The sequence below is a fragment of the Raphanus sativus genome, chromosome 6 (assembly GCF_000801105.2).
Source record: "Raphanus sativus cultivar WK10039 chromosome 6, ASM80110v3, whole genome shotgun sequence".
Classification (NCBI taxonomy): Eukaryota; Viridiplantae; Streptophyta; class Magnoliopsida; order Brassicales; family Brassicaceae; genus Raphanus; species Raphanus sativus.
Genome location: NC_079516.1, coordinates 53439155 through 53466617, shown reverse-complemented (window position 1 = coordinate 53466617; position 27463 = coordinate 53439155). Strand labels below are relative to the sequence as shown.

At 38.4% G+C, this 27463-nt stretch overlaps 6 protein-coding genes across 8 annotated transcripts; 3 read left to right on the top strand and 3 right to left on the bottom strand.

Annotated features, from left to right (window-relative positions):
- Nucleotides 1–3934: 3934 nt before the first annotated feature.
- On the bottom strand, nt 3935–7476 carry LOC108809734 (transcription factor IIIB 60 kDa subunit). 2 transcript variants are annotated; one of them, XM_018581888.2, is made up of 16 exons: nt 7257–7292; nt 7151–7187; nt 6988–7064; nt 6858–6914; nt 6664–6785; nt 6244–6341; nt 6019–6105; nt 5845–5925; nt 5563–5694; nt 5330–5444; nt 5135–5217; nt 4893–4973; nt 4677–4805; nt 4438–4527; nt 4304–4351; nt 3935–4223 (listed from the first exon to the last, which is right to left on the bottom strand). In XM_018581888.2, the coding sequence occupies exons 2-16, from the start codon at nt 7169–7171 to the stop codon at nt 4020–4022; spliced, it is 1425 nt and encodes a 474-aa protein (XP_018437390.2). In that variant the 5' UTR covers nt 7172–7187; nt 7257–7292; the 3' UTR covers nt 3935–4019. The 2 variants fall into 2 exon arrangements, with proteins under 2 accessions (XP_018437390.2, XP_056845890.1); XM_056989910.1 differs by having other exon boundaries at nt 7151–7476.
- Nucleotides 7477–8887: 1411 nt separating this feature from the next.
- LOC108806524 (uncharacterized) lies at nt 8888–10297 on the top strand. 2 transcript variants are annotated; one of them, XM_056989530.1, is made up of 3 exons: nt 8888–9436; nt 9512–9880; nt 9964–10297. In XM_056989530.1, the coding sequence occupies exons 1-3, from the start codon at nt 8995–8997 to the stop codon at nt 10161–10163; spliced, it is 1011 nt and encodes a 336-aa protein (XP_056845510.1). In that variant the 5' UTR covers nt 8888–8994; the 3' UTR covers nt 10164–10297. The 2 variants fall into 2 exon arrangements, with proteins under 2 accessions (XP_056845510.1, XP_018434164.2); XM_018578662.2 differs by having other exon boundaries at nt 8892–9436; nt 9973–10297.
- LOC108806525 (uncharacterized) lies at nt 10249–11474 on the bottom strand. The gene has a single exon (XM_018578663.2). The coding sequence runs from the start codon at nt 11309–11311 to the stop codon at nt 10382–10384; it is 930 nt and encodes a 309-aa protein (XP_018434165.2). The 5' UTR covers nt 11312–11474; the 3' UTR covers nt 10249–10381.
- A 348-nt stretch (nt 11475–11822) lies between these two features.
- On the bottom strand, nt 11823–15004 carry LOC108806543 (uncharacterized). Its single transcript, XM_018578687.2, has 7 exons — nt 14562–15004; nt 13771–14258; nt 13055–13544; nt 12856–12956; nt 12670–12759; nt 12443–12567; nt 11823–12180 (listed from the first exon to the last, which is right to left on the bottom strand). The coding sequence occupies exons 2-7, from the start codon at nt 14233–14235 to the stop codon at nt 12033–12035; spliced, it is 1419 nt and encodes a 472-aa protein (XP_018434189.2). The 5' UTR covers nt 14236–14258; nt 14562–15004; the 3' UTR covers nt 11823–12032.
- Nucleotides 15005–15173: 169 nt separating this feature from the next.
- Nucleotides 15174–18036, top strand: LOC108813050 (DEAD-box ATP-dependent RNA helicase 24). The gene is made up of 5 exons (XM_018585483.2): nt 15174–15772; nt 15848–17076; nt 17204–17243; nt 17371–17737; nt 17829–18036. Exons 1-5 carry the CDS (start codon nt 15256–15258, stop codon nt 17878–17880), a joined length of 2205 nt encoding a protein of 734 aa, XP_018440985.2. The 5' UTR covers nt 15174–15255; the 3' UTR covers nt 17881–18036.
- A 3044-nt stretch (nt 18037–21080) lies between these two features.
- Nucleotides 21081–21650, top strand: LOC108809968 (transcription factor UPBEAT1). The gene has a single exon (XM_018582099.2). It carries the CDS (start codon nt 21264–21266, stop codon nt 21570–21572), a length of 309 nt encoding a protein of 102 aa, XP_018437601.2. The 5' UTR covers nt 21081–21263; the 3' UTR covers nt 21573–21650.
- Nucleotides 21651–27463: the final 5813 nt, after the last annotated feature.

The window sequence follows — 27463 nt, the reverse complement described above, 5'->3', positions numbered from 1 at the left end:
AGATGCTATGAAAACTGAATCAGACAAGAATTCTTCCTTTTCTGCATTTTTCATTTCTCAGTCACTGATTCCCTTGATTTCTTCAGAGCATGTGTATTACTCGCTTCATATCTAACAAGATTGATTACTTGATCTTTCCCCTTCAGTCTGGAAACAAGAGACATATCGTGTTTACAGAGACGAAACTGAGATTCTTGAGTCAAGCAGCATAAAAACTCTTTGCACTAATATAAGCCGATCTTTCTGAAATCAACAGCAAGGCCATATCTCTTCTACTTGACTTGTAGACCAGAACCAAGTGTAGCCAGATCTCACGACACCATATTGAAAGAAAATTCAGCGAGCATACTTGAGTTTTCTTCTTAAAATGGTCTTTGAACAAATGACTTTTAACCAAGAGAGAGTACACCAGTTGCTTGCATTACCAACACAGCGAGTGACTGTATTTTATTAACAGCTTGATTGCTAGTGCCTTGCCTTGAGGACTTTTTGTGATCTCTTTAACTACTCAAATCTTGATTTCTGTTCTTCTTTCACTGCTGCACCCAATATAACATCCAGAAATCTTATCTCTGTTTCAGCTTAGCTTGCTCTCAAATCGACTATGTATCTTGAAGAATACCATGAACGCTTTCTGCAACTGAAGCTTTCTCCATTGTATTAAGTGTGACCCCTAAGCCTCTTTTCAGATCAGATCAAATACTATCGATTGATTCTTCTTCTGTCTCTGTGCTTTATATGTAAATCTTTTGTAACTCTTCCCTTGATTCTATAAGCATCATGAAGAACTATCTCTGCAGCCTCCAGGAATTTATTGACTCTGCAAATGTTCCTTCTGGTGGTACACAAACTTACCACTAGCAAGCACTATTGAAACTTAGGTCGTCAACTTATTCAATAATTCTCTGATTTTTTCTTGAAGCGATTCTGATACATCTCCAATCACTTCTCTGCAAGTCTAGAAACCTGGATTGACCACCCATGACATCTACTTTTAGTCTTTGCAACATTCACTTGCAACACTAGTACTGCATCTCTTGATATATTTTACAACATAAAGCCTTTTGCAAGTAACTTGATAGAATCTCATCGACTTCGATACTGTCTTCTTATACCAGCAGTTCTGATGCTGCCCTTGCTTTATGAACTGAACTCTCATGTTCCAGAGATAATAACCATTGACACGGCAGTATACTTCTTTTGCTTCCAGATATTCTGTTCTTTGATCTGAAATCACACTCACTTCTTGATTCATCTTAACAAGAACAGAACCATACGCTTCACACCACGATTTCAATACTTCATCATTCATGTTCATTCTGATTTTGCGTGCTTCACACTTATTAGCCATGAATCTCAGCCTTTTGTCAACCTTATAAATACCAGGCTGAACTTGATCATTTCTGACCAAAATCTCTGCATTCTACAACATTCTTCCGTGTACTAAGACTGACAGTATCTTACTCACCATTAACATTTCTTGAACCCAGCTTAGGAGATAATTTAACACAGACCCATGGTTCTTCATTGACAACTCCAAGCAGCTTTCAAACACTATTCTGAAACCTTTGATCAATTCTGACAGGAGACATCACAAGTTTTTGCATATGCTTCTGAATGCACCAATCTACCTTGAAAACTCTCAGCTTGTTTCCCTATGATCCGAAAGTACCTTGATCTTCTTCTTCTCCTTGATACATTTCTCGTCCACTGAGAACTCGCATGACACTTCATCTTCTCCCAAAAACTCAGGTTAGCCAACCCAAACTCAAACCCTCTGAGCTGTAGCCAGTAGACTGATCCGGATCCAGTTCTTTCTTTTATGACAATGAGACTGAAAAAAAAGACATCTTCGACACAGCTCTCTTATAGGCAGATATAACCAATCACTGTTGACAGAAAATCCTAACTCTTCAATTGAAAGTCCTGATGCTGACTATATCTTCACTGACACTTTACTGCTCATGCTACTACTCACTTGGGCTGATCCAAACTCTCTGCACCTATCAGGAGATGATTTATTTCTCTTAGCTTCCTCTAAAGCATGTTCCTGCCGCTAGTCTTTCGAGACCTCACAACTTATCATGGCTTCTCACACATCTCGGTACCAATCTGATCACCACTAAGATAACGCTCACAACCAGCTCTTCTTTCTCATAAGTTTTTAAATTGATCCCAAGCGCAAGCCAGTTTGTCTCTCTCTCTATCAAATCTTGATGACATGTCTGCGATTTCCAGTAAATGTTGTCGCTGACCTCTAAAACACCCACATGCACTACAAAAAATCTCCACACTTTATATACGATCAATGATCTGCCTTGACAAACACACGTCTTCATCTTCTACGCTGCCCCCTTTGAGACTTTCCTACGAATCGTTTCAGTGGTCTTTGGTAGATCGGAGTATGAACTTGTATTAGAAATCATTTGAACACTCTCTTCAAGTCGTTCAATCAGGTTTATGAGACTACAAACACCTGTTGTATCTCGACTGACCAATTTCTAACCATCGTTAAGGCTCAAGCCAACACATTTTTATATGTTCCTTGATCTCCAAGTTACACACTTGTAACCACCAAAAACCTTTTTCAAACTTCGACGGCTAGCCTCTTGTCAACACCACAACTTCATGAGCTTACTTCTCCATTGATTCTCTGCATTTCTCTTCTAGGTTCTTAAAATCGTCACTTCTAACAAAGCAGCCATAGTTTCATAGAGCTCTCACTGCCATGACGTCCCACAGACGTAAGAAGTCGATTATCAAGGCTTCATATTTCTCGTTCAGCCCTAGCGTTTCCGACTACTCCACACCTTCGCTGAAGTCTTCTATCTTAGCCACAAATACCATCTCCAGGATCATACCCGAATCAAAACTAGATCTGACACATCTATAGCGGGAACCCGCTCTGATACCAAATGTAAGAACAGATTTGTGGCTAATCTATGTATTCTTTTGCAAATATGTTAGAGAGCAAGTATGTAAGTGCATAAAGTAAAAAAACACATAGAAATTTGTTAACGAGGTTCGTTTCCTACATCCCCGGGACCACGTCCAGAACTCATTCACTAGAAAGATCGCAACTACAATTGCTATATGGTACCAGCACACACCCGTGCCGACCACTCTTATCTAGAATTACAATGATGAGAGCAACTACTACTCCTTGTCTTCTTGACGAGTATAGTTCTCTATAACAAAACTACCAGATCTCTCAACTGGTAGGACGACGTCACACACATCTATGTGCATCTTCAATAAACCCTAGACGCGTAACACTTCCAGTCACCGTCTCGTTGTCTTTATACTCAAACGCCAAACCCTAACCACGGAATTGGGCTTAGTACAAATCACCAAGGCCCACATGACTTCTCTTATTAATTCAAAGCCCATGTGGCCTTTGCATCATATATCCTCAGCAACTCACGTACCATCACGTTTTTGCTTCAGCTACCATATCATTCTGCACATACTTGTCTCACAAGTAATCACCAAGTTCCAGCATCTATATAAAGCTCAGTCAACATAACTCAACAATATCTTCATTGAGACAACTAGGACGATACAAACTTACACTTGTGGCAAAATACTAACCACCTCATTCTCTAGCTTTTTGGTCTTTAAGGTTTTTTTTTTCTTTAATGATTCTGATATCCGAACACCTTCGAAAGAGCATCCGACTATCGTCTAATGACCGTACACCGGAGTAAATCAGGTAGCCCGCCGAAGGCATCCTGAAGTTTTAGCTCAAAGCACTCTCTAACTTTTTGGTTTTTAAGGTTTTTGCTCGGATCAGGTAACTCTGTTTTAAAGGTTTTACGGGTGGAGTAAGACAAGAATTGATTTTAATAAGAAAAATAATATATCCACTTTGTAATGTGTTTTCTAGTTATTGATTTTGTTGTAAAGAGTTACTAACTTCACTTCAATAACTCTGTTATAATACACTGATGCACATAAATTTGTTTAACCAGTCCGGCAAAACAAAAATGAATAAAAATATAATATAATTAGATAATATATTAATACAATCCAAAATCATAACCATCCTCATCCTTTTCCTCTTCTACTTGGTCTTCATAGAATTTCTCATCTGTGTTCATTTCGTATGGTTGTTCTTCATCTTCTTCAGCTTCTTCTTCTTCCTCCTCTTCAATTTCAACTTCCTTCTTCTTCTTCTCTATAACTGTTTCGGTTCTTGATTTCTTGTGAGACTTCTCACCTGACTGAAACAAGAAAAAATTGTATAAACCTGAAAGTGATGGGAACTAAAGAAACAAGAAGAGAAGATAATAATAAAACTTACGGAAGTATCTAAGAGCTCTTCCAAAAGTTCGTAGTTGAAACTGATATTCTGTAATTAAGAATTCGAGACTCAATATCAGAAACACGAGAAAATTCCAAACGTTTTTTTTCTTCAAAAGCTATATATTTTGTTACCTTTCTATCAAGCGCTCTGGTAACAGCTTCCAAAGGTGTGGATGCGGGAGGCGCGTTCTTTGCTTCCTCTGCACGTTTTTTTCGCTTTTCCTAAAAGAATAGAGAACAAGAGTTTGATTGATAAACCATATTTAGGGTCATTAGTGGAGATTGTGCATATTATTATTCGTATAGTCAGATACTTTGATAATATAAAGCATTTGCATGCATAAACACACTACTGCTGCAAAGTTAGTCACCTTTCTAGAATTAGTCACAGATGCTTTAGAAGCTTCAACAAGATTTCTTGCGTATTCAGGGCAATTAGCATTGCTCGCGTTGAAAGCTTCACTAGCAGTCTTCAGAGCTGCTTCCTTATCTGCTTGCTCCTACAAAACAATTAAAAAATTTGGTAAGATTCTAAATAATTTAGAAGGAAATATAAAGAGAAGATAAATGATTATATCCTCTATCACCTTAAGCCAGTCTCTGTTAAGAAACTCCCATGATTTCTTCATGGCTACCTTTTCGTCCTCGTCAAGAATACAGCCATCCACCTGTGACCAACCATCAAATCAAATGTGAAGTGAAAACTGTTGCAAGGAAAATAGACTGAAGAGAAGTTTTTCAATTTCATGTTCCATCTTCAGAGGTTATAACATTCTACTTAGAAACTAATACAACACAAAGGAAGCAAAACTATTGCCCACCCACCCACCACAGGGTCACCATCGAGGTCAGAAAGATTGTCTGATTCATCCGAAGCTTCAGCATTCCAGTATGGTTCTTCTTCGATTTTCTCTGAGAGAGACAGACACAGCAACACAAAATTCTCAAGAGCTCTCAAACAATTAGCCAACAAAGAAAAAAATAATAATAATCTATTTTCGATAGTTGTTTAAGCTATATATACCAATGCCTCCTCCCTCGTTTTCTTCTCTAGCTGCTTTTGCCATTCTCTCTTTCTCTGCTCGCTGGAAAGCAGGAGGATCCGACCCACCAACAACTCCACCAGAAACTTTCATGAACTGCCGCGGAAACAAATTTGGAAAAGAAAAGCATCTGATTGTCAACTCTCAGGAGCCATTTGTCACCAGTTGCATATGCTTAAAAGAAAATGGAAGGAGACAAGTCTGGAGACTTTACCTTTTCGTGACAGTCCTTGCATAATCCATAACCAAAACTTTGTGAATCCTTATGTTTACAGTTCACTACTTCTTTGTCAGAATTTGGTCTTGGCGTAAAAGGTATACTTTTGCTTTTATCGAGCTCCTCAACCTAGCCAAGCATGTACAACAACAATTGAAAAAACAATCAACAAGTAAATATGAGGCAAAAAAAAATTTGCATAATGACAACATCTAATGAACGAATAACTCTACAACTAGAAACGATTTGTAAGCATATCGTGCAAATGAAATAACTCACAGTTAAACTTGCAGCTTCGGTATTAGCAAACTCATTCAATCTTTTGGTTATTGTTGCTCCACACATATGCACAATGTGTGCCTGAGAAACACACATCAGAATCGAATTAAACATCACTGCTAGCTCTATTAATCTTACAACAAATATCATTCGCTAATTAAATCAGATTCTTACAATATCTGTCGTCGAGCAGGTGATACCCTGAGAAATGGCAGCTATGTACATTGCTGCTCCACATATTCCACTTGGTTTCCGGCCAGTCTGCAAGGCAGCCCCAATAGAATGTCAACAATTAACACAAGCCAGAACAATAACTACTCTTAAGACAAAGAACATGTAGAAAGGTAACTATATCCTTTTTTAACAGTCAAATTAAAAAAAAGAGGAGTCGAGTCCCACCTGCATCCAATCTCTCTTCATACTTGAGATAATGTTCTCGGTCGTTTTCATGACATCTTCTTTTGTTTTCTTGCCATGTGCACCACCTTTCAATAAGCCTGCAAGTAAGTGTGTGTATGATGAAACAAGAATTTGATACAACTGTTGTTTGTATTTGACTGATGTTCACACCAAACTAATAAATAAATAAATAAAAGAAGAATGGGAGCCAAAAGAATCTTCTCTTTTAAGATTCACTTGTGGATCTTTCTCTCGGGTGAACTCTCACACTCTTTATTTGTTGCACTCTTTTTCAAACTTATGGGTGAAAACTCATACCTTGTATTTTTACTTATGCATTATTTTAATATGGAAGCCCTTTTACAGAAAAAAAAAAGAAAAGAAAAAAGAATGGGAGCCAAAAGAAGAAGACATAATTACCTTTTGTGAATCGTTCAATGAAGATTGAAGGATCAACAAGCTCCTCAAGGTCCTCACGGTTCGGGTTATCCACCATATAGAACAGTTCACAGAGTTGCAAGTAGACAGAACCTAACTCGTAACTATAGACAAAAAAAAAGTTTGAAATTAAACCATTACCCCCGCATTAGTCAGTAGACAAATCCTCAACTTACACGGAAACTCGAAGGTAGCTTGAAAAATCAATAAGAAGAACCGCAATTTTCTTTTTCCTGCAGATGAGGAAAAGTTTTTTGGTCAAAAAAATATTAACTGAGGGAGAGAAATCTGAAATAAGAATCCAACCTGCAAGCCAAGTAGAGACAGGAAGAGAGTACTAGTTCACTTCTGCGCCCTCTGGTGAAGTTTTGGTCAGCTGCCATCTTTGAGAATAGATTAAATAACGGTGACAAGAAGAGACAGAAGAAGAAGAAGAAGAAGATATGTAAAAAGCCAGACGGAAACATACCATAAATAATCGGAAAGCCATATTGACCACAACATCACTGTCATCACCAATTTGCAAAGCATCTCTCAAATTCATTAACTCATCTTCAAAATCGAAAAACACTTACAAAGCACCGCCTTCTGGGCGTAATCCGGCAACTTCCTTCCCAGCAGTCGCAGTCGCAGTCGAGAGGGGGGTTTTTTATTAGGCTTCAATCGTGTATCAAAAGAAACGAAACACTCACGGCACGGCACCAAAAAAAAACTGAGGGAGAATTGCAGACACTCGTCACGCTTTTTATATCGAGCGCTCCGGTCGCGCTATGCTGTTAAGATGGGCCGCAGGCCTCCATTATTATAATTAGCTTTGTTTATTAAATGGCCCGCCCGGGACTAGAAGAATCTTTATTATGATAGATCACAGGATCTGACTTCAAATGGGCCTTTGTCATAAACTTTAAGATAATGCCATGTGTAAATTATCAGTCTCCGTACTCGGTTTGGTCACCAAGAGCAGATACAACATTCTATTGCACTACCTTTTTTTTTGGTCAAACTTTTTTTTTTTGTCAAAGCACTATCTTTTATTTATATTTCTCACAAGACATTCGGACTCATAAAACACTCTTTGTCGAGTGAAATAACTACTTGCATGCATGAATAAGTTTCAACAATATTAAACCTTTTTTTTGTGAAGTTCCTCGGGTAACAAGAGAATTGTCCGATAGATCAACATGACATTTGTGTCTGTTTATGAAATCTAACAATTTCCATTCTCCGATTCGTTTATTTCTCACAAAAATCCAAACTCATCTTCAGGGTTATTTAAGAAACAGTAAAAAAAAGAGTGTTCGACATCATCCATCTTTGTCTTTATTACTCTTCAGCGGCAATAACACTGATCTCAACTCTCTCTCAAGCAAGTCATAGAAAGCTCTGGTTTTCCTCTGTTCGTTCCAGTGATGCATCTTCCAAAGACCACCAGCAGCCAAACCGAGTGCCATACCGATGATTAACTCCTTCACAACCTATAAAACTGCTACAGTCAACTAGATATACAAACATAGAAGATCAAACATTCACTAAAATGTAATGCACAACCAAATCAGATAAGACAACGGTTGAGTCTCTTCTATATAACAGCAGTTCTGCTTTTAAACAAAAATAAACACTTTAGCTCAAGTTGTATAGGATCATCATCCCTCTTGAGGCAATTAGTGACCAGTGAAACTGGGAGATCTCAAATACTTTTGGATTAATACCAATCAAGCCATCCAAAATTTACACCCACAAAAAAGAAATATCAGAGACTAAATTCCCGCAATGAAATTAACGATGAAATAACAGAACATCCCATGTGATAATTCGGACATATATTTTCTTTTGGCGGCCCCACTTGAGGCCATATTCTTCTAAACTCCCCAGTTCAAGGTTGGTAGGCCTAAGTAAATAGCCACTTAGATTAGAAAATAAAATTAAGACGGGTAAGATATTTTTCTCTCTTTAGTATGATAAATGGCCAGACAATCGTATCTAATATCAACAAGTAAGCTTCAATGCAAATCCTAACATTCCTAGAAAAGTCTTTGCATTCAATTGGCAAAAAAGGTACAACGGAGAGTCTCAGGCTTGTATAATTATTAGTATTGAATTCTAGATACACTACCCCGGGCCCATTAATACATTTAACGGGCCACCAAATAGTAGGCCCCACTTTTCCAAAATGTCTTCAGTCCAACCGAACCTGTTCGCTCGCTCACCAACTTTGTGTTCCACACTTTACTTAAGGTCTCTCGGGTCTCTATTTGTCGTACTCGTTTGTACCCAATCTCCAACGTCCTCTCTTCGCTTATTTTCAAAAAAAAAATGTCGCCGTCCTTTTCCTCCGGCCGTTTCTCCGTCGCTCTCTTCCTCGTCATCTCCGCCGTTCCCATCGCTTACCTCATTTCCCTCGAGCGAGCCGTCCCCTCGACGCACGTGTTCTCTTACCAGAGCTCCGGCTTCTTCCGCGAGTGCGCTAAATGGGACGACGCTGGCCGGAGATTCCTCGTCTCCTTCATGGACGGAGGAGGAATCGGCGAGGTCGTTCCTTCCGACGGCGGTAACAGCGACGACGTTCTTCGGGAAATCACTTTGGTCAAAGACGTTGACCTCGCCGGAAACGCTTCACTAGGAATCGTCATCGACCGCCGCAGGAACCGTCTCCTCGTAGCTGTAGCCGATTTGCTTGGAAACCGTTATAGCGCTTTAGCTGCCTATGATATGTCCACGTGGCGCCGCGTCTTCCTTGCTGAGCTTAGCGGCCAGAGTAAGCTCTCTGTGAAACACCACAAGACAAAAAGCTTTTATTTGTTTTTAAATGTGTGTTTAATGAATAATGTAGGTGGAGAGAGATCGTTTGCGGACGATGTAGCTGTTGATGCACAAGGCAATGCTTATGTTACGGATGCAAAAGGCAGTAAAATATGGAAAGTTGATGTCAATGGAAAGATTGTGTCGACCATTGAGAGCCCTCTCTTCACTCCACCTGGATGGTACAATAACCTCGTCGCTCTTAACGGCATTGTTTATCACCCTGATGGTTTCCTTATCGTCATCCACACTTTCTCCGGTTTATTATACAAAATCGACCTGACTGCTGCTGATGGGGATGATAGTAATAGTAAGGTCTCTGTCGTTGGAGTTACTGGTGGCACGTTGAGGTTTGGTGATGGGCTTGAGTTGTTGTCTCCCACTAAGATTGTTGTTGCAGGTAGTGAGTCTTTAATGTCTCTCATAAAGTTGTTCTCATTTTTATTTGTCTTTGCCAATGAATTTAAGACAACTACTACGGAGTGTTTTCAGGTAGTCCTTCTGCGAAATTGGTTGAGAGCTCGGACGGGTGGCGGACAGCTACTGTGACAGGTTGGTTCAGTACCGGTATGGTTCACCGGATAGTCTCGTCAGCTACTGTGAAGGAAGGAAGAGTTTATCTAAACCACATTGTTGGGTTTGGCTCTAAGAAGAGACACATACTTGTTGAAGCTGTGTTTTAGACTCTGTTTAGTGTTAATCTCTTCTTAAGCAGTATCTGCTAATGATCTCTTTTATGATTCTATTAAAATTTGATGTAAAGCCTCTCTTTATCAACTTTCATTTAATCTCTAGTATACAATCAATCATTAACATCTTTTGCATTACAAAAATCAACTTGAACCCAAAAAAATAAAAATGCATTCCACTTATAAGTTGAGTTATTATAACCAATGGTTGCTTACACTTTAGTGTCACCTTCATCGTCATAATGAACAGGAGAAGCTGTAGAAACAGGATGAGCACTAGTATTGCCACGTGGACTTCTTCTACTTCCTTGTTCAAAAAGCAATACCATTCCAAACCATAAAGACCCTTTAACGATCCTAACCATACCGATCGTTACAACCATATAGTATAACCACCAATTCACAAAATCAACCGCTCCCACTTCCATACTACCGTTACCATTACCATGGATTGGTAACAACAACAACAATGCTCTTTTAGCCTCAGCCACACCAACCAAAACCTCTACTTCATCTCGAAGCTTCCACCACCACAACGTACCACAGCTCACGGCCAAAGCCACTCTCTCCACCACCGTCTCTTCTCTCCGGTGATGACATGCGTCTCCTCCTCCCATCAACGTGCTGTCCACCACCGGTCTCACGATCACCCTACACCACAGAAGCATTACCTCGTGAAGACCAAAGAAAAACACTAGCCTGCTCAAGAAGTTACGTTCGCTCCCAATTATTAAACCGTCCGAGTTGGTTCCTTCGAGGCCTAAACCGACGGAGATTTGAACAAGGAAGAGCGTGAGCCACGCTATGCTGACATGTGGATAAAAGGGAATCGACCGGTTGGGATCTGTAGCCGTGATCTTGGTGGTTAGACCAAGAACTAGCGTGTAGACGCTTATTGATGAAACAAATGCATATAAGATCGCCGGATTCGTGTAATGAAAGACAGAGAAGAAAGAAGATGAATCCGTTTGCGGAGGAGACTTGATCAAGGAGAAGAGGAAGGAAGCTGAAGAGAGACGGCTAAGGAGAAGGAAAGAGAGAGGAAGGAGGAGGCTGAGGAGAGTTGTTGTCAGAAGCCGGAAAGGCTTAACGAGCAGCTGCTCTGCCTCTCTCCGCCACTTTCCACCACCGGCTATACTCATTTTTAATCTAAAAGTGAAAGAAGGCTGGACAAGTTAAAAGCCAGTTTTTGTCTTTATTTATATAAATCTCTTTTTGTGGAAAACTGAATGTTTATGTTTGAAGGAAAGATCAAGGAGTGGGTGCCATGTCTATAGTTTCAAGTTAGGTTTGATGAAAACGAATCATGCATATAAAGATATTTATAGAAAATAAATACATTATAAAATACGTTTACATAATCATACGCATAATTAGAGATGACTTGATTATTTAAAGCAGATAAAAAGAGTGATTAGAAATCATTTGCCTTTATTCTTTCCAATGTACAAGTTTCTTCTGACTTGTCTTCAGAAATTGTCAACTACACAAAACAAACAAAATATATATCAAGGAGAAACGATAACTTTAGAGCGACGCAAACACAGAAACGCTGGCGTACTGCGCCCCCATCAAGCTCGCTTCAATAATAGAGAGCATTTTTGTATCATGTCTACTTAATATGTAGTTTATTAGTATTATTAAAGAATCTGATGGAGAATTGTATTATATTAACTGCTATGAAGTGATTGTTTTGTAAAAAGCCAATGGACGGCAAAAGAAAATGAACTATCTAATCAGACAAATCTGAAGCAAAGCAAAGCAAAAGAAAAACTAAAACATGTCTTCCTGTATTCTCTATAAAATCAGTGAGCTGAGTTCCTGACCTTTTATATCAAAAAAAAAAAAAAATCAAATCAATATCTAAACTGGTACGGTCTGCTGCTGCTGCTGCTCCTGAACCGCCTTGTAACATTCGAGGCTGCAGAGAGGAAGCTTAGTCTTTGAATCACGATACCTGTAAGGGTTGGTGCATGCTGGTCCCGCACAATTTTCTCGCGGAGGAGGATAACTTCAGATAGACAAAAACGCTTTACATTGTTATCACAAAGGTTTCAACTCGTGAGTTCCTTTAAGAAACGTTACAAAAGAAAACAGAATCAACCAACATTTAAGCACTTCCCTATCTATAAATCTAAATAACAAGTTGATGTAGCATGTGTGGTTTGGTTAATCATATCCAATCAAGTCATGAGCTACCTAAGGGACACTAACTCATGACGAAGTGGTCAGATTTGAGTTTGTGAGAAAGTAGAAAAGAGAGTAGACCATACCCGGAAGGTTTGGGATCGAACAGGCTAGGCACTTTGTCAATGGGAAATGAAACAGTAGTTCCATTAGGACCCATTATTGTTCTGATGTAGCTTGTCGAAGCCCTTTCCTCGTGTGCAGCTTTCTCCTGTTATCATCAAACCAACGCTTATAATCCAATTTTTCAGCATCTCAAACTTTACTCATAAATAAATAACATATCAACAGTAAGGTGGGTTTATCTGAGTACCTGTGCCAATTCATCAAGTCGTTTTTTAACTTTGTCTTCACGCTTCTTCCTGCTCGAATCTTGGCCTAGAATTTTTCTAATGGCCTCTGCCTGTAGAAACAAAACCAAGACCATATCCCTATCATGAATTTGCCTATTTTAAATACTCATAGCGACGATAGAGAAACAGAAAAAAAAAACACTAACCTCAGACTCCCTTGCAGCCTTCTCAATCTGAACTTTTCGCTTTTGAGCAGCTTCTGCCTTCTTTAGTTGCTGCTCCATCTCTGAAAGATTCTCCTTTTTCCCTATTTTATTTTCAGCATAATTTATCACAATACATTACCAACCATTATTGAGATATATACTTATGAATCTGAAGCAAAAAAAATAAAAGAACACATACTTCTCGATGCAGTAGGAGGTAATCCATCAGGAAACTCAATCGCGCTTGATTTGCCAGATGCAGAAGCAAGGGCTCGTTGGCGACTAGTCAAAGTCGATTCCCTCTTAACCTCATTACCAATCTCCTTTTCATCAGCCACCGGATCAAGTTCCTCCTCATAATCCATGTCTTTGAAAGCCTTTTCAGATGCAGTTTTCTTCTTACCAGAATTTCCCCCATTAGATGGCTTCAATTGTCTCTTCCCTGACTCAGTCTCTTCATTACACACTGAGACATTCCTATACTTGAGTTTCTCCAAATATCGGATCTCATCATCACTGTCATCATCGCTATTGAACCCCCGCTTCTTGTTGGCTCTTTTGCTTTTGCGAACCGAGCCACTTGGCGGCTCCCCTTGTCTTCTCCTCCCTGTCATACATTCGTCTTTCTCAGCATTCCTAGTGACACCTCCGAGACCAGTTTTGTTAACTAGAGGGGAATCTGAACTTTCCTGATATTAAATGTCAAACGATATATTAGCATGAGCCTACGGTCTCTACACTGTCAAAAAACATCGTTTTAGGTGAATGGTAGACTCTCTTTTGGGGCTGTCCAAAGCATTTACCAAAAAAGAAACTCAATGCAAAATGATGATCTGGAAGTAGTATATAAATATTAATACTTTGGAGGACCACAACTTGAGCTCTGTCAATATATATCATAGTAAGATACTTTACCTCTCGATATTCGTTGTTAGTAGTATGATTCACCGGTTTTGAAGGCTTTCGAGATGAACCATTAGCATGAACAAGCCGACTCACACCACCACCGCTGATCTTAAGCTTCATTTTCTTCGTTTCGCCACCCAAAGCAGTTGCCTTTCCATTGATCCTGCCATTACCTTCATCTTGGCGGCTAGCAGGTGAAAGCACAGCTTCAGTGGAGCGTTTGTTGATCTCTCTGCGAAGAGTAGGTGCATTATTTCCTCTCTGGGATTCAGCAATAGAATCAGCCCTTGAGATACAGTGGCTAAGACTAAACTCTTTCCTGGTAGGGTTAGTGTCGAATGCAGGTATATCATCACTGGAGATCTTGCTCAAGTTATCCGAAGGAGTGGATCCGTCAAGGCGAGGACGACGACAAGTCAAGCTACGTTTCTTCCTCACAGTATTATTATTCATACCACCACCATTAGGTTCCATTGTAGAGAGGCGGCATATACACTCTTTTAGGCAGATCACATGTACCAAGTAAGCAAAGAGATGGATCACACAAAAAAGGAGAAATAATCTAGTTGAGAATGAATTGAAATTGAAATCAAAATCAGAATCCAAAAACAATCAAAACGAGTGATCATCAATCTATCTAGCGAATCCACGGATCGGGAAACCAATACGAATCAACAACAAAATGAAGAGGAACCCATCAAGTAAGTTAATTACACGAAAGGTACAAGCTTTCAAACTATATACGATCATCATCATCACAACAAAGAATCGAATTAAAAAAAGACGCAGCTGAAGAATACCTAGATTGCTCAGCAACGACGATCTGAGAGGATGTAGAAGAAGAAGAAGAAGATGCTGATGAGAATCGGAAACCCGTAAATATAATTTTGGGGGAAAAAAATCGAGGATTGAATTGTAGAAGGAGAAGAAGAATTAGGGTTAGGGAAAGAGTCGGGAAAAAGGTTTAAGACAACAAGGAGAGGAGAAGAGTAGTCGTAGTAGTAGTAAAGAGGTGAGAGACTTATTATCTCCTTCTCCTTCTCCATCTCTCTTTTTTCTTTTCTTTTTACACACTCCCAACCAAAAACGAAAAAAAAATCAAAAGATCCCTTTTTTATCGGGTTATATATATACGGACCGGTTTGGATTTTGCTGCTCCCTTCCCCCTTTGGACAGCATTTGACTCGGTGAGCCGACTCTGAACTTAACTCGAAGTCCCTTTTTTTTCCTCTCATCTCTTTCATTTCCTTTTCTGCTGCTAAGCTTGTATTATAGAGAGAACTTATATATGGGCCTTCTTATAAAATGATACTACGGAATTGTGTATATGGGCCTTTAATAAAATAAATGCTTCTCAAAGGCCCATTGTTACCAATCATTCGTAAGTCGGCAAACCTGAGACTGTCCTTCTCCAGTTTACATATATCGCTCGCCGGGGAAAACAAAAAAAACACACAAATCCCTAAATTTTGCTGAAAGAACAAATTCAAAGTCATGTCTCATCGGTTTCGCGGCGGAGATAACTCAGAAGACGCCGATGTAGATAACATCGATTTCATCGAGAACGAGGAGGACGAAGACGACGTCCAGAACGGCGCCTCTGCGGCAACTAACGGTGGTGACGATGACGACGAGATCGATCCGCTAGACGCATTCATGGAAGGAATCCACGAGGAGATGAAGTCTGCTCCGCCTCCCAAACCAAAGGCGAAAGCCGAGAGGTACAAGGACGACGACGAAGACGACGACCATGTCGTGAGTTTCCTCAAGGCCAAGAAGGATCTGGGACTCACGCTAGCCGCCGACGCGCTTAACGCGGGCTACAACTCCGACGAGGAGGTGTACGCTGCGGCCAAGGCTGTAGATGCGGGGATGCTTGAGTACGACTCCGATGATAATCCGATTGTTGTCGATAAAAGGAAGATCGAGCCTATTCAAGCTCTTGATCATAGCTCAATCGACTACGAACCGATTAACAAGGACTTCTACGAGGAGGTTGAAGCAATATCAAGTAAGTCTTACTCAGTCACTCTCTATCTGTGTGTGTTATAGATTCATTTAACTGATCAGTCTCTTCGTTATCTAGGAATGAGTGAGCAAGAAGCTTTGGATTATCGTCATAGTTTGGGGATTCGTGTTTCGGGTTTCGATGTTCCTAGGGCAGTAAAGACCTTTGAGGATTGTGGCTTTTCTTCACAGATCATGAGTGCTATCAAGAAACAAGCTTATGAGAAACCAACAACCATCCAGTGTCAGGCTTTACCAGTTGTGTTATCTGGTAGAGATGTTATTGGTATAGCCAAGACTGGTTCAGGGAAGACTGCAGCTTTTGTTCTTCCAATGATTGTTCATATTATGGATCAGCCTGAGCTTCGGAGAGAAGAAGGTCCTATCGGTGTCATATGCGCTCCAACCAGAGAGCTGGCTCATCAGATTTACTTGGAAGCTAAGAAGTTTTCGAAAGCATATGGCTTGCGAGTCTCTGCTGTGTACGGTGGAATGGGGAAACATGAGCAGTTTAGAGAACTCAAGGCGGGATGCGAGATTGTTGTTGCTACTCCTGGAAGGTTGATAGACATGCTGAAGATGAAGGCTTTGACGATGATGAGAGCATCTTATTTGGTTCTTGACGAGGCTGATCGGATGTTTGACCTCGGTTTTGAGCCGCAAGTGAGGTCTATCGTTGGTCAGATTCGTCCGGATCGTCAGACGTTGCTCTTCTCAGCCACTATGCCTTGGAAAGTTGAGAAGTTAGCTAGGGAGATCCTTTCAGATCCTATTAGAGTCACAGTTGGTGAAGCTGGGATGGCTAATGAGGATATCACACAGGTTGTCAATGTAATACCATCAGATGCTGATAAACTTCCTTGGCTACTTGAGAAGCTACCTGGAATGATTGATGAGGGTGACGTGTTAGTGTTCGCTTCTAAAAAAGCCACTGTGGATGAGATAGAAGCTCAGCTTACTCTGAATGCTTTTAAAGTTGCTGCCCTTCACGGTGATAAAGACCAGGCATCACGAATGGAAACTCTGCAGAAGTTCAAATCTGGAATCTACCATGTGCTAGTTGCGACCGATGTTGCTGCCCGAGGTCTTGACATCAAGTCGCTGAAGACAGTGGTTAACTACGACACTGCAAAAGACATGGACATGCATGTGCATCGTATTGGTAGAACAGGTCGTGCTGGTGACAAAGACGGGGTTGCCTACACACTTGTTACGCAGAGAGAGGCTAGATTTGCTGGTGAGTTGATAAACAGTCTGGTTGCTGCTGGTCAGAATGTGCCTCCAGAACTCATGGATCTCGCCATGAAGGTAAATAACAGCTCCATTTTATTTCTATTATCTTCTATTCATGCTATGATTGTTCATCCTACTAGCTCCATTCCACCACTCTAGTTTCATGATTGTTTTGAGTAAATTTACCTTTGCAAATCAATAGGATGGACGATTCAAGTCCAAGCGTGACGGAAGAAAAGGAGGTAAGCATATTTTTATTAGATTTGAATTGACGGGCATGATCTGTGGTTAATGTGCATATGCGTTTTTGTCGATTGAGATAATCTATGCAAAGAGCCGTGCATGATATTTGAATCTCTTGTTGCATAGGTGGGAAGAAAGGTCGAGGACGAGGTGGTGGTGGTGGAAATAGAGGAGTACGAGGAGTTGATTTTGGTCTCGGTATTGGATTCAACTCGGAATCATGTGGGACACCGTCTCAAGCTGCACCAAGTAGAAAGGGGGTAATCAATTCTGTGAGAACGGGAGTAATGGCCCAATTCAAGAATAGTTTTGTGGCTGCTACACCATCAAACCCAGGAAGCCAAGGCTATCCGAACAAGAGACCATCCCTAATGGGATTTGTCTCAGGTGGAACCATTGGTGGGGACATGGGTAGAACTCAGACTCAAGCTCCACCAGTAGCAGCTAGTCATAATGCTTCATTACATAACGCCAGTCAAAAGAATCCACAGAGGTTTGATTCCTTTTTAGTTTCACTGTTTTTCTTTACTTGCTAGGTTTGATCTAGTGTTGTTGGCTGATTTAATCTGATCTTGCTGTTACAGTTCTGAAGAGCGACCAAGAGAGAGGAAAAGGAGGTCTGGTTGGGATAATTGATTGCGTTTAGTAATGGTTGCAAGTGTTTTTACAGAGTCTTGTTGTATCATTTGTCTTGAAAAACATTTATTTACGCTCTCGAATATCTTCTTAATGTCACATGTGTTTGTTTACTAGGAAAACGATGCAAAAGATAGAAATAAACGTTCTGTGTGATCGCAAAGTGCAAATAAGGTGGTGAAAAAAGGGTTTAAAGAACAAAGCAATACATCAAACAAAACTTACTCGAGTGAGTTCCCACCATAATTCCATAAGTTCTTTCTTTTAAAATGATTAATTAAATTTTCAAAAGAATAAGAGGACTGGTAAAACTGTTCCAGAAGTTACTAGACTGAGTTCCAAAGCACTTTGCAAGTGTAATATTACAGTCTTGTTGTATCATTGGTCTTGAAAAAAAAATTATTTATGCTCTCGAATATCTTCTAAACGCCACATGTGTTGTTTGCTAGCTTGCGAGGAAAGCGATTCGAAAGATAGAAATAAAAAGGTTTTGTGTGATCGCAAAGTGAAAAAAGGGTTAAAATTACAATGTATTCGAGTGAGTTCCCACCATGAATTCTTTCTTTTAAAATGATTTAAGACCAAAATCACTCTCTGGTATCAAAACGGTAAAGATTCCACAATCTTCACCATAGGTAGTATGATATATCACACGTGAGCATTAATCATATCACACGACCTCTACTCTTATAACATCATCACACGTGACGTACGGCGATGGCCACAATCCTTGTTCAACGTAACAATTTAAGGCCCTCTTGAGAGGAACATATAAACCCATTATAATCAGAGCATAGTTGGAGCTTTCTTATTCTAGTAATGTTGTTACGAAGGATCATTAAACAAGTTTGTTTCTAAATTGAAAGAAACACACAACCTTGTGTGTGTTGAGATTAATTACAACAACACAATAATATCATTACAAGAACCAGAACAGAACTAAACTAAATTGTAAATTAAGTCACACACAATATAATAAATCTACCCAGATAGACGGTTAAAGAAGATGCATAAATAGAAACGATATCACTTCCATGGCTCGCCAATCGATTCATACCAAACATAGTAATAGTACCTTTTGTTTCCCAAAATAGAAAACTAGATCTTGATTTCGAATCGCATTAAACACAATCTAAAATCCCTATAACAATCATCATCACTCATCAATAAAAAAAAATCGAAAACAAAGATATTGATTCCGAACACAGATCTACAAAATAAATTTTGAAAAGACAGATTACGAGTTTGTGCGTGAATCTAATCCAACAACAAGATAGGATTATTACATGAGCATATGAATTAGATTCACGCACAAAACATGTAATATGACTCTTCTCTAATGCAAATCTCCTTCGGAGAGAAAGAGAGGCAACTTTATTTCTGCCGACGCACTAGTTGTAGATAGAATAGCTTCCTTCTTATTGGCTATACCTACCTAATTTGTATATCGTATCAAAGTGTCGGTTTATGGATCAGACCATAAACCATAAAGGCCAATCTCAATCCATTATTCTAAATGGCCTCCAGACCCAACTATCATTTCTAGTTTTTTGGCCCAGCAGCATGTGCTATATTTTTGTGCTATATTTTTCACTCTAAATTTAGGATATTACTACTCGATCGTAACTTGTAAACATAAGTACATAACATTCAACTTTTAGATTCGATTGGTATAATCTTTTTCTATTTCTTACAGTATTTTACAACTGCCAAACGCGAATATGGTGTGCATACTAAATCTATGTGCATTCGGTCTTTAGCCATTTACTTTAAGCAAAATTTAGAGTTTTACCATAAAATAACAAATTTTGAATATAATTGAGAGTATATATTTTGAGTGGCTTAGACGAATAGGGAGGATATAAGAACATGTGCATGCACGTTAAGCTTATATATACATACAATACGCGATCAATCTCGACCACTAAACTTTCCATCATGGCTAGCTAGTTCATATATATATGTAAACCTACCTTCATTAGTTAGGTACTTTTCACGTTACCTAGTCATTCATAAACTATACACATACGCTGATCAATCATATGCTTAGTGTTAATCTAATTCTCTCAATTATTCAAATTTATATAATTAATTATGAGACGTACGTATATGTCTAAGAGAATTATTAAGTTCAACGTTTCGTGTTGACGGCGATGGTGGATATATACATTGAATCTAATAGTCTCCGAGGATGTCTGATCAACATCGCTCCACGAATCTGCTACTTCCTCTTTTTTTATTTTAAATAGTACACAAACACATGACGAGCAAAGAACATAATCTTTTATGATGCTTCAATCAAATCCACTCCCGGATTTATTTTTTTAAAAGATCTTAAATATGAAGTCCACAAATTCAAAGAAACATTGAAGATATCGCATGTTCTTATGTCTTTTAAAAATGAAAACCTTAACCCAATCCCCAACATCGTTACTACTTTGTCTAAAAAACAAAACTAAAACTGCTCGTGAGTGCTATTGTAATTGTAGCATTAATTTATTTTTAATTGTTAATTAGTCGTGCCGGCTTATATCAGCTGGAAATAATGAGATGCAAAGAACTCACTAAAAGCAAAAGCATCGTGACAACCAATTAGCCATATCTTATCATATCTATCATAATGGATATAGATTAAAACTGTATGCATTGTGGCAAAATCAGAACGATTGATGTATGTTTCTGAGATTGTTTATGCATCAGAAAAATATATACATACACAAAATCCCTAATATATTTACCTTTAATATTATCTACCTATCATATTTCAAGCACCACCTTCTTAATACATTGACTGCATGCTTTGCGTGAAAAATAATAAGTATTTTATATACAAAGAATGAAGCATAAAACTAGTTACATTCTTATCGTTGATTCGCCGACTTTGTTAAACTCGAACTAATTGGTGGCAGAATTTAAAATATTATAAAGAGCAAAGGAGGAATAGGACAGGGTGTTTATGGGTGATGTGAAAGTTGGTGTTTTAAGCATGTAGGAGGGTTGCGTGATGATGAAAATCATGTGAGTGCATGTGCATCGCGTTGTATTTTGGTGACATTTACGCTAATCTAAGCTAAACCCTAATTATCCATACATATTAGCATTTAAAAACTCAATAACAAAAACATCACTCTGTACACGTGTCCAAATATCATCCAATCCCTTTGGGATACAAAGGAGAACCTTCTCAGCAGCTGTAACCAGTAACCTCCGTTTTAAGTTATATCTAAAGGTCACTGACCTTTATCTATGTCTATATAAACGAAGGCCATCTCATATATGCATCATTACTATATCATCTTTATAGAGTTCTTATCACTTGTCTACACAACATTCTTTCATCAGATTAAGTTAACCAAAAGAACATTGTTACATCATTTACAGTAATGGGAGTAACATTAGAAGGTCAAAGAAAGGAATCAGTTTTGGTGTTGATGAGAAGACAAAGAGCACGAAGGGCCCTTGCGAAGAAGATCATGATCAGACCGAAAAAGAGTCTAGAGGCTTCTAGAAGACCGTGTCGTGCGATTCATAAACGAGTCAAGATGCTGAAAGAGCTTGTTCCAGACACCAAATCGTCAGAAGGTTTGGATGGACTATTTAGACAAACGGCGGATTATATTTTAGCTTTGGAAATGAAAGTGAGAGTCATGCAAACAATGGTTCAGGTTTTGACCGAAACTGATTGTGTGTAATGACCTCAGTATATTTTTGTAAATCTTGCTGGGTTCTTTTAATATTATTATTATTATAATAAGTGCTTTTAGTTTTTATTTGTTCGTCTTTATTTTTATTATCTTTATGATTGCCCTGTTGTGCTATATATAAAAAAAGGAAACAAATTTTATAAACAAGAAAAATCAATGAAAATTCTGCTCAGTTAGAGAAGATATGCAAACGAAGGGAGGCCAATAAAAAGTGTTCAACCAATAAAACCCACAATTACAGTGTATTGAGAAAATAACGTTTAACGTTGGGCTTTATAAGTATCATGTAAGGCCATGCATAAACATAACAACCCTTTTTGGATCCATTTAATGGAACCCATGAGTTTATACTTTATATAGTGTGAATGTCATTTGCAAACCATTTTTAGCGATATCACTTTAGTTTCTTTTTATATGTAAAAAATGGTAAAAGTGTTACTATTTATTTTCAAAATATTACTGTTAATATCCTTGAAATGAGAGCGGTTTTGTAGTAAAGTGATACTGTTTCAAGATTCTGAATTATGCGATTGGATCGTGGTGATAGTGATAGATAACAAATACTACAATAGTTTGATGTCCACGTATCATCTAGTCCTTTCATTATTTGATATGACACGAATTGGTGAGATGAAATGGACCATCTGCTTTTCTCATATCGACTTGGATTTGAGGTTTGACAATTTTATAGTATATGGTACACGTTTTCTTATAATCTATAGTATAAACAATATAGAGCTTGATTTGGGCATATATATTAGGCTCAAAACTGTTTTGTAATATTTTGTTTTATCTTTAAGATTTTACCAAGTATAACACTCCTTAGTGCTCAAAAAGGTATATGATGGATGAATAAATACAAAACAAAACTGTTTATCTGTTCGTACTTGATTCAACATGTCTATATACTACTGATTAATTTTGTATTAACTGTGAATGTGTTTAGTAATTAGGAGGTTCATGTTTATGGATCTTTATTTGTTTGTACTTTGATTCCTAATAATTTTGATTAGTGAACTGAGGAGGAAATATAATGACAAGTTTTATCTAAAACACTAATTTAGCCCCTTCAATTTTAAATCTATCTCTCTCATTCTTTTTTTGACTGGGATCGAATTAAGTTAGGTAATAGTCCAATACAGGAATACTGAAACTCCTCTCGATGCCTCTATTCTCTTAGTTACTTTCGATTTCATCTGTACTTGCGTTTAAAACTGCTTGTTGTATGTCTTGGTTTTGGAAACGAGCATCACGCTGTCAAGTACCACTGCTTCTGGCCAATTTTTTTCATGTTGTACATTAATACAGTTTAAGTTTAAATTAACCAGTGGGAGTTAGCCTAGTGGTACTTGAGAGAGCTTCGGCCTCAATACGGTTCCGGGTTCGATTCCCATTGGCCACACGGATATGGGCTCATTGCTTTCGGCTCATTTGAATGCCCAGGAGAGAGTCTATCCGTGGGTTATACATCCACCCGGAAGATAGGCTTGTGTTATCATTGACCCGGGTTTAACTCTTTATTTAGCAAAAAAAAAAAGTTTAACATTAACCGAAAATATTCCCATATTAAGTAATTTAAGCACAGCTTATTTAGAAGTTACGTGTGTGTTCATCAAAAGTTCAAAAAGAAAAAAGTTACGTGTGTGTGTCTTAGCGTGGTCAAAATATTTTGCGAAATTTGATTTCGATCCGTTATCCGTTCCGATTCGATCCGAAAAATCCGAATATCCATGATTTTATGGATCGAAATAAATACAAAAATTCAATATCCGTCAAATAAGGAGTAAATTACAAATACTTATTTAAGAAAAATAGATATTCGATCCGATTTGTAGTATACACACGCATATACATATATATATATATATATATATAATTTATATCTCTAATAAAGAGTTTTAGTTATTTTATCCATTAAATTAATTATTTGGTCATTAAATTTTTAAAGTATGTAGTCTTAAAATAATTTGTAATGAAATATTATTATTTTCTATTAATTGTGTTTCTTTTCTTTTAATATTTTTTAAATAAATAAACATTTTATTATTTTTTACCGGATCGACGGATCGAATCGGATATCGGATAAAAATATACTGATTTTTTTGGATATTCATAATACTGAATATCCAGAAGATTACGAATCGGATCGGATCAAAAAACCGATTATTTGTACGGAATAAATGGATCACAAATATCCTTAAAATTTTGGATATACGCTTTCTCCCACTCCTATGTGTCTGTGTGGAGATGAACACCTATTACTCCCTCCGTTTCATATTAAGTGTCGTTTTAGAGAATTTTTTCCGTTGCAAAATAAGTGTCATTTTAAAGTTTCAATGCAAAATTTATTAACTTTATTCTCCATTCTATTTTTCTATTGGTTGAATTGTATCGGTAATGATGTGTTTATATTGAAAATATGCAAAATTAAATGATTTCTTAATCCGTATGCACAAGTCTAAAACGACACTTATAATGAAACAGAGGGAGTATCTGTTAAAATGTTACGATTTGATATTAATGTATATACATTAATGATTACCTACCAATCTACCATCAGACATGATTTTATATTAATCGGCATTATGTTTGATGCGGCGATTAATAAATAAAATAAGATCCCAGTAGGCGTTTACTTTGACTTACCATGTGTAAATACCACCGCAATAGTTATTTATCAAGCATTTTATTTTTATTTAATATTGAAAAGAAAAACTTAAGTGGGTCAACACATGAGATACGAGTTGCTTTGTGTATTTTTTTTTTCAATCAAATAACAAAAAGGCATTTAATTAGGGATTTGATTGCCACTTGTGAATTCACGAGACCCGAGTCACACAAGTATCCAAGAAGAAAAAACGACGTGAAATATCCCTTGATTCATGATGCTTTCTCATAGGCCTGAGATTTCGAATATTCGGTTCGGTTCCGGGTCGGAACCGAACGGTTCCGGGTTTTCGGTTATTTGAAAAGTGTATCCAATGAGTACTTTGAACACCTACGGTTCGGTTTTGGATCGGGTCTGACCGGTTCCGGGTCGGTTCGGTCTTAAGTAACCATATCCAATCCGAAAAAAATGAGTACTCAATGTTTCGGTTTAAAAAGTATCCGAATGTAGACCCGAAACCAATTGGGTACAAACGGTTCGGTTAAACCCGTACCGAAAACAAATTAGTAACCGAAAAAACCGATTTTGAAACCAAACTCATGATTCATGAACTGAAATAAAAACATGAACTGAAAATAAAAAACAAGAACTGAAAATAACATACTTGATGTCTGAAAGACTTAAACAAGAACAAGAACTGAAACAAAGCATCACAAGTTCACAACCCAAACATAAAGAAAAGCAAATCACAAGTTCACAAATCACAACCGAAACATAAAGAAGTTGATGTTTTAAACAAGAAAAAAAAACGAAATGATGCAAATCACAAATGACAGTCACTCTCAGTCCTCCAAACTCCATACTCCATAGCCACTCCTTATTCTAAATTGCATCCAGCTTCAAACTCTGTGAAAACAAATACAGAAACCTATAAGTGTTCAAAACTTGAAAATTCAAAGTTATATTATAAAGAGTTTAGAGAAGTGAATCATACCTCTAAGAAGATCATCTTGAGTTTCCACATCTGAAAGTAACTGCTCTATTGTAAGAATGCCTTTCTCATTGATGTGAATCTCGGACTTCAACCATTGTTCTGTGCACACCAACACCTCAACCATGAAGTGAGTTAAGCAGCTCCTGTACGGGTCTAAGACCCTCCCACTAGTGCTAAATGCACTCTCTGATGCTACAGATGATGCTTGAACCGCAAGAATATCAGCAGCTATCTGAGAGAAGACCGGGAACTTCACACTGTTTCTTCTCCACCACGATAAAACATCAAACTCGGCTCCAAGTCCAGTACCACTCTTTGTAACCTCTACTTTCTCTCTCAAATAAACTTCTAACTCATTACTAGAATCTTGTGTACCTGTTTCTTGTACAAGCTCCTCGTAGAGATTATCCATTCTTTCGTATCCAATACCACTGCCTACAACTTGACTCTGGAGAACTGCACCACTGTCTTGAGTTTGGGTTTGAGAAGATGATCCTCCTTGCGACTGCGAGCCACCTGATCCTCCACCACTTGTGTTGTATCTAAGAGTGTACTCTTCATATAAGCGCTTCAGGATTTCCATTATTGATTCAGAAAGCAGAGTATACTCGATGCTTTCTTTTCCGTAGAGCTTCTCAAAGCAGAGGTTAGCAAAGTTCATCTTCTTTCTCGGGTCAAAGACAGTAGCAACAATCAAAAGCTTATTCATCTTACAGCTCTTAGACTTACTGCTCTCAGACTCAGGTTCTTCAACAAATGGATTCCAGTACTTCCTTATCTTCCCCATCATATTCAAAGCTTTCAACCGCAGTGTTTCATCAGGTCCAGGCACAGAGCTTATCTTGCTGACATTCCTAGTGATGGTGACAATCTCATTGTAGATCTTGTGCGACGTAATGCCCTTTGTAGCCGACATCATCAGAGTTGAATTGTAAAAGATGACAAGAAAGTGTACCAACCTCTCAGCTTCTTCCCAATCTCTTGTAGTCGGTGGTCCAATCCTCTTTTTCCATTTTCAAGCTCCATGAAGTAGTCATTGTACGGTTTGTCTTCAGCCTCCATCTTCTCAAATGATGCCTTGAACTTGATCGCTTGGTCTAGCATGAGATAGGTAGAGTTCCATCTTGTCTTGACGTCTAATGGAAGGCTTCCTCTAGTCATCTTGCCACTATCAACCCAAAACTCGAACGACTTGAGTCTATTAGTTGAAGACCTCACATACTGAACCCCATTCCGAATGGCAGTCAAGCTATCATCCACCTCATTCAACCCTTCCTTCACGATCAGATTCAAAATATGTGTAGCACACCTAACATGCAAGAACTCGCCCTTTAGAACCAGTGCATCTCCACCATGTTTCATGAATTCTTCTTTGAACTTCTTCATGGCCGTCGTGTTAGCTGTGGCATTGTCAACCGTGATGCAGAAGACCCTTTTTATTTCCCACTCTTCTAAACAATCTGCAAGGACTCTTGCAATGGTAGACCCTTTGTGATCGTCAACGTTCTTGAACCCAATAATCATCTTCCTAAGCTTCCAAGTAGAATCAATGAAGTGAGCAGTAATCACCATGTAACTAACCGCAGTGTATGGAGCAGTCCAGATATCGGTTGTGAGAGAGAGTCTTTGCTTGTTCTGTCCAAGAACCTTCTTCATCTCTGCTTTCTCGCCATATACATTGCCGCTATCTCCTTTGTGCAAGTCTTCCTACATACCGGCGGATCTATCTTGGCTTTCTTGCAGAAGTGTTTCCACGCTAAGCTCTCCACAAAGGATAACGGCAACTCGCCTAGGACTATCATCTGTGACTGGTTTCTGGACTTAGTTGCAGCCTTCCACGCCATGTATGCCCTACAACCGTTCTTATGCTTCCTCAGATTAGAGGTCCCAGACTTGCTTGCACAGCTGAACTCTTTCTTACAATAGCGGCATTTGCTTCTGTTGTAGTTGCTTGGCAGCCTGCTGTAATGAGCCCAGACATCAGACCTCGTCTTCTTCTTTGACTTAGAACCACCATCTTCTTCTCTGTTGTTTCTTTTTCCCGAATTCGGTGTCTGTAGATCTTCATCTGAAGACATATCTTCATCCATTAGTTGATCGTTGACTTCATCTTGTTCATGAGTTGGAGAAGAATCCATCTACATAGAACATACAAGAACACGTTAAGAAATAAGAACTGATACGATTGAAGACTTGAAGTGAGTTAAAAAAAAAAAGAGGAATCAAAGTTATCACTTATCAGACAATCAAATGATCAATATAGCTTAATCAATATTC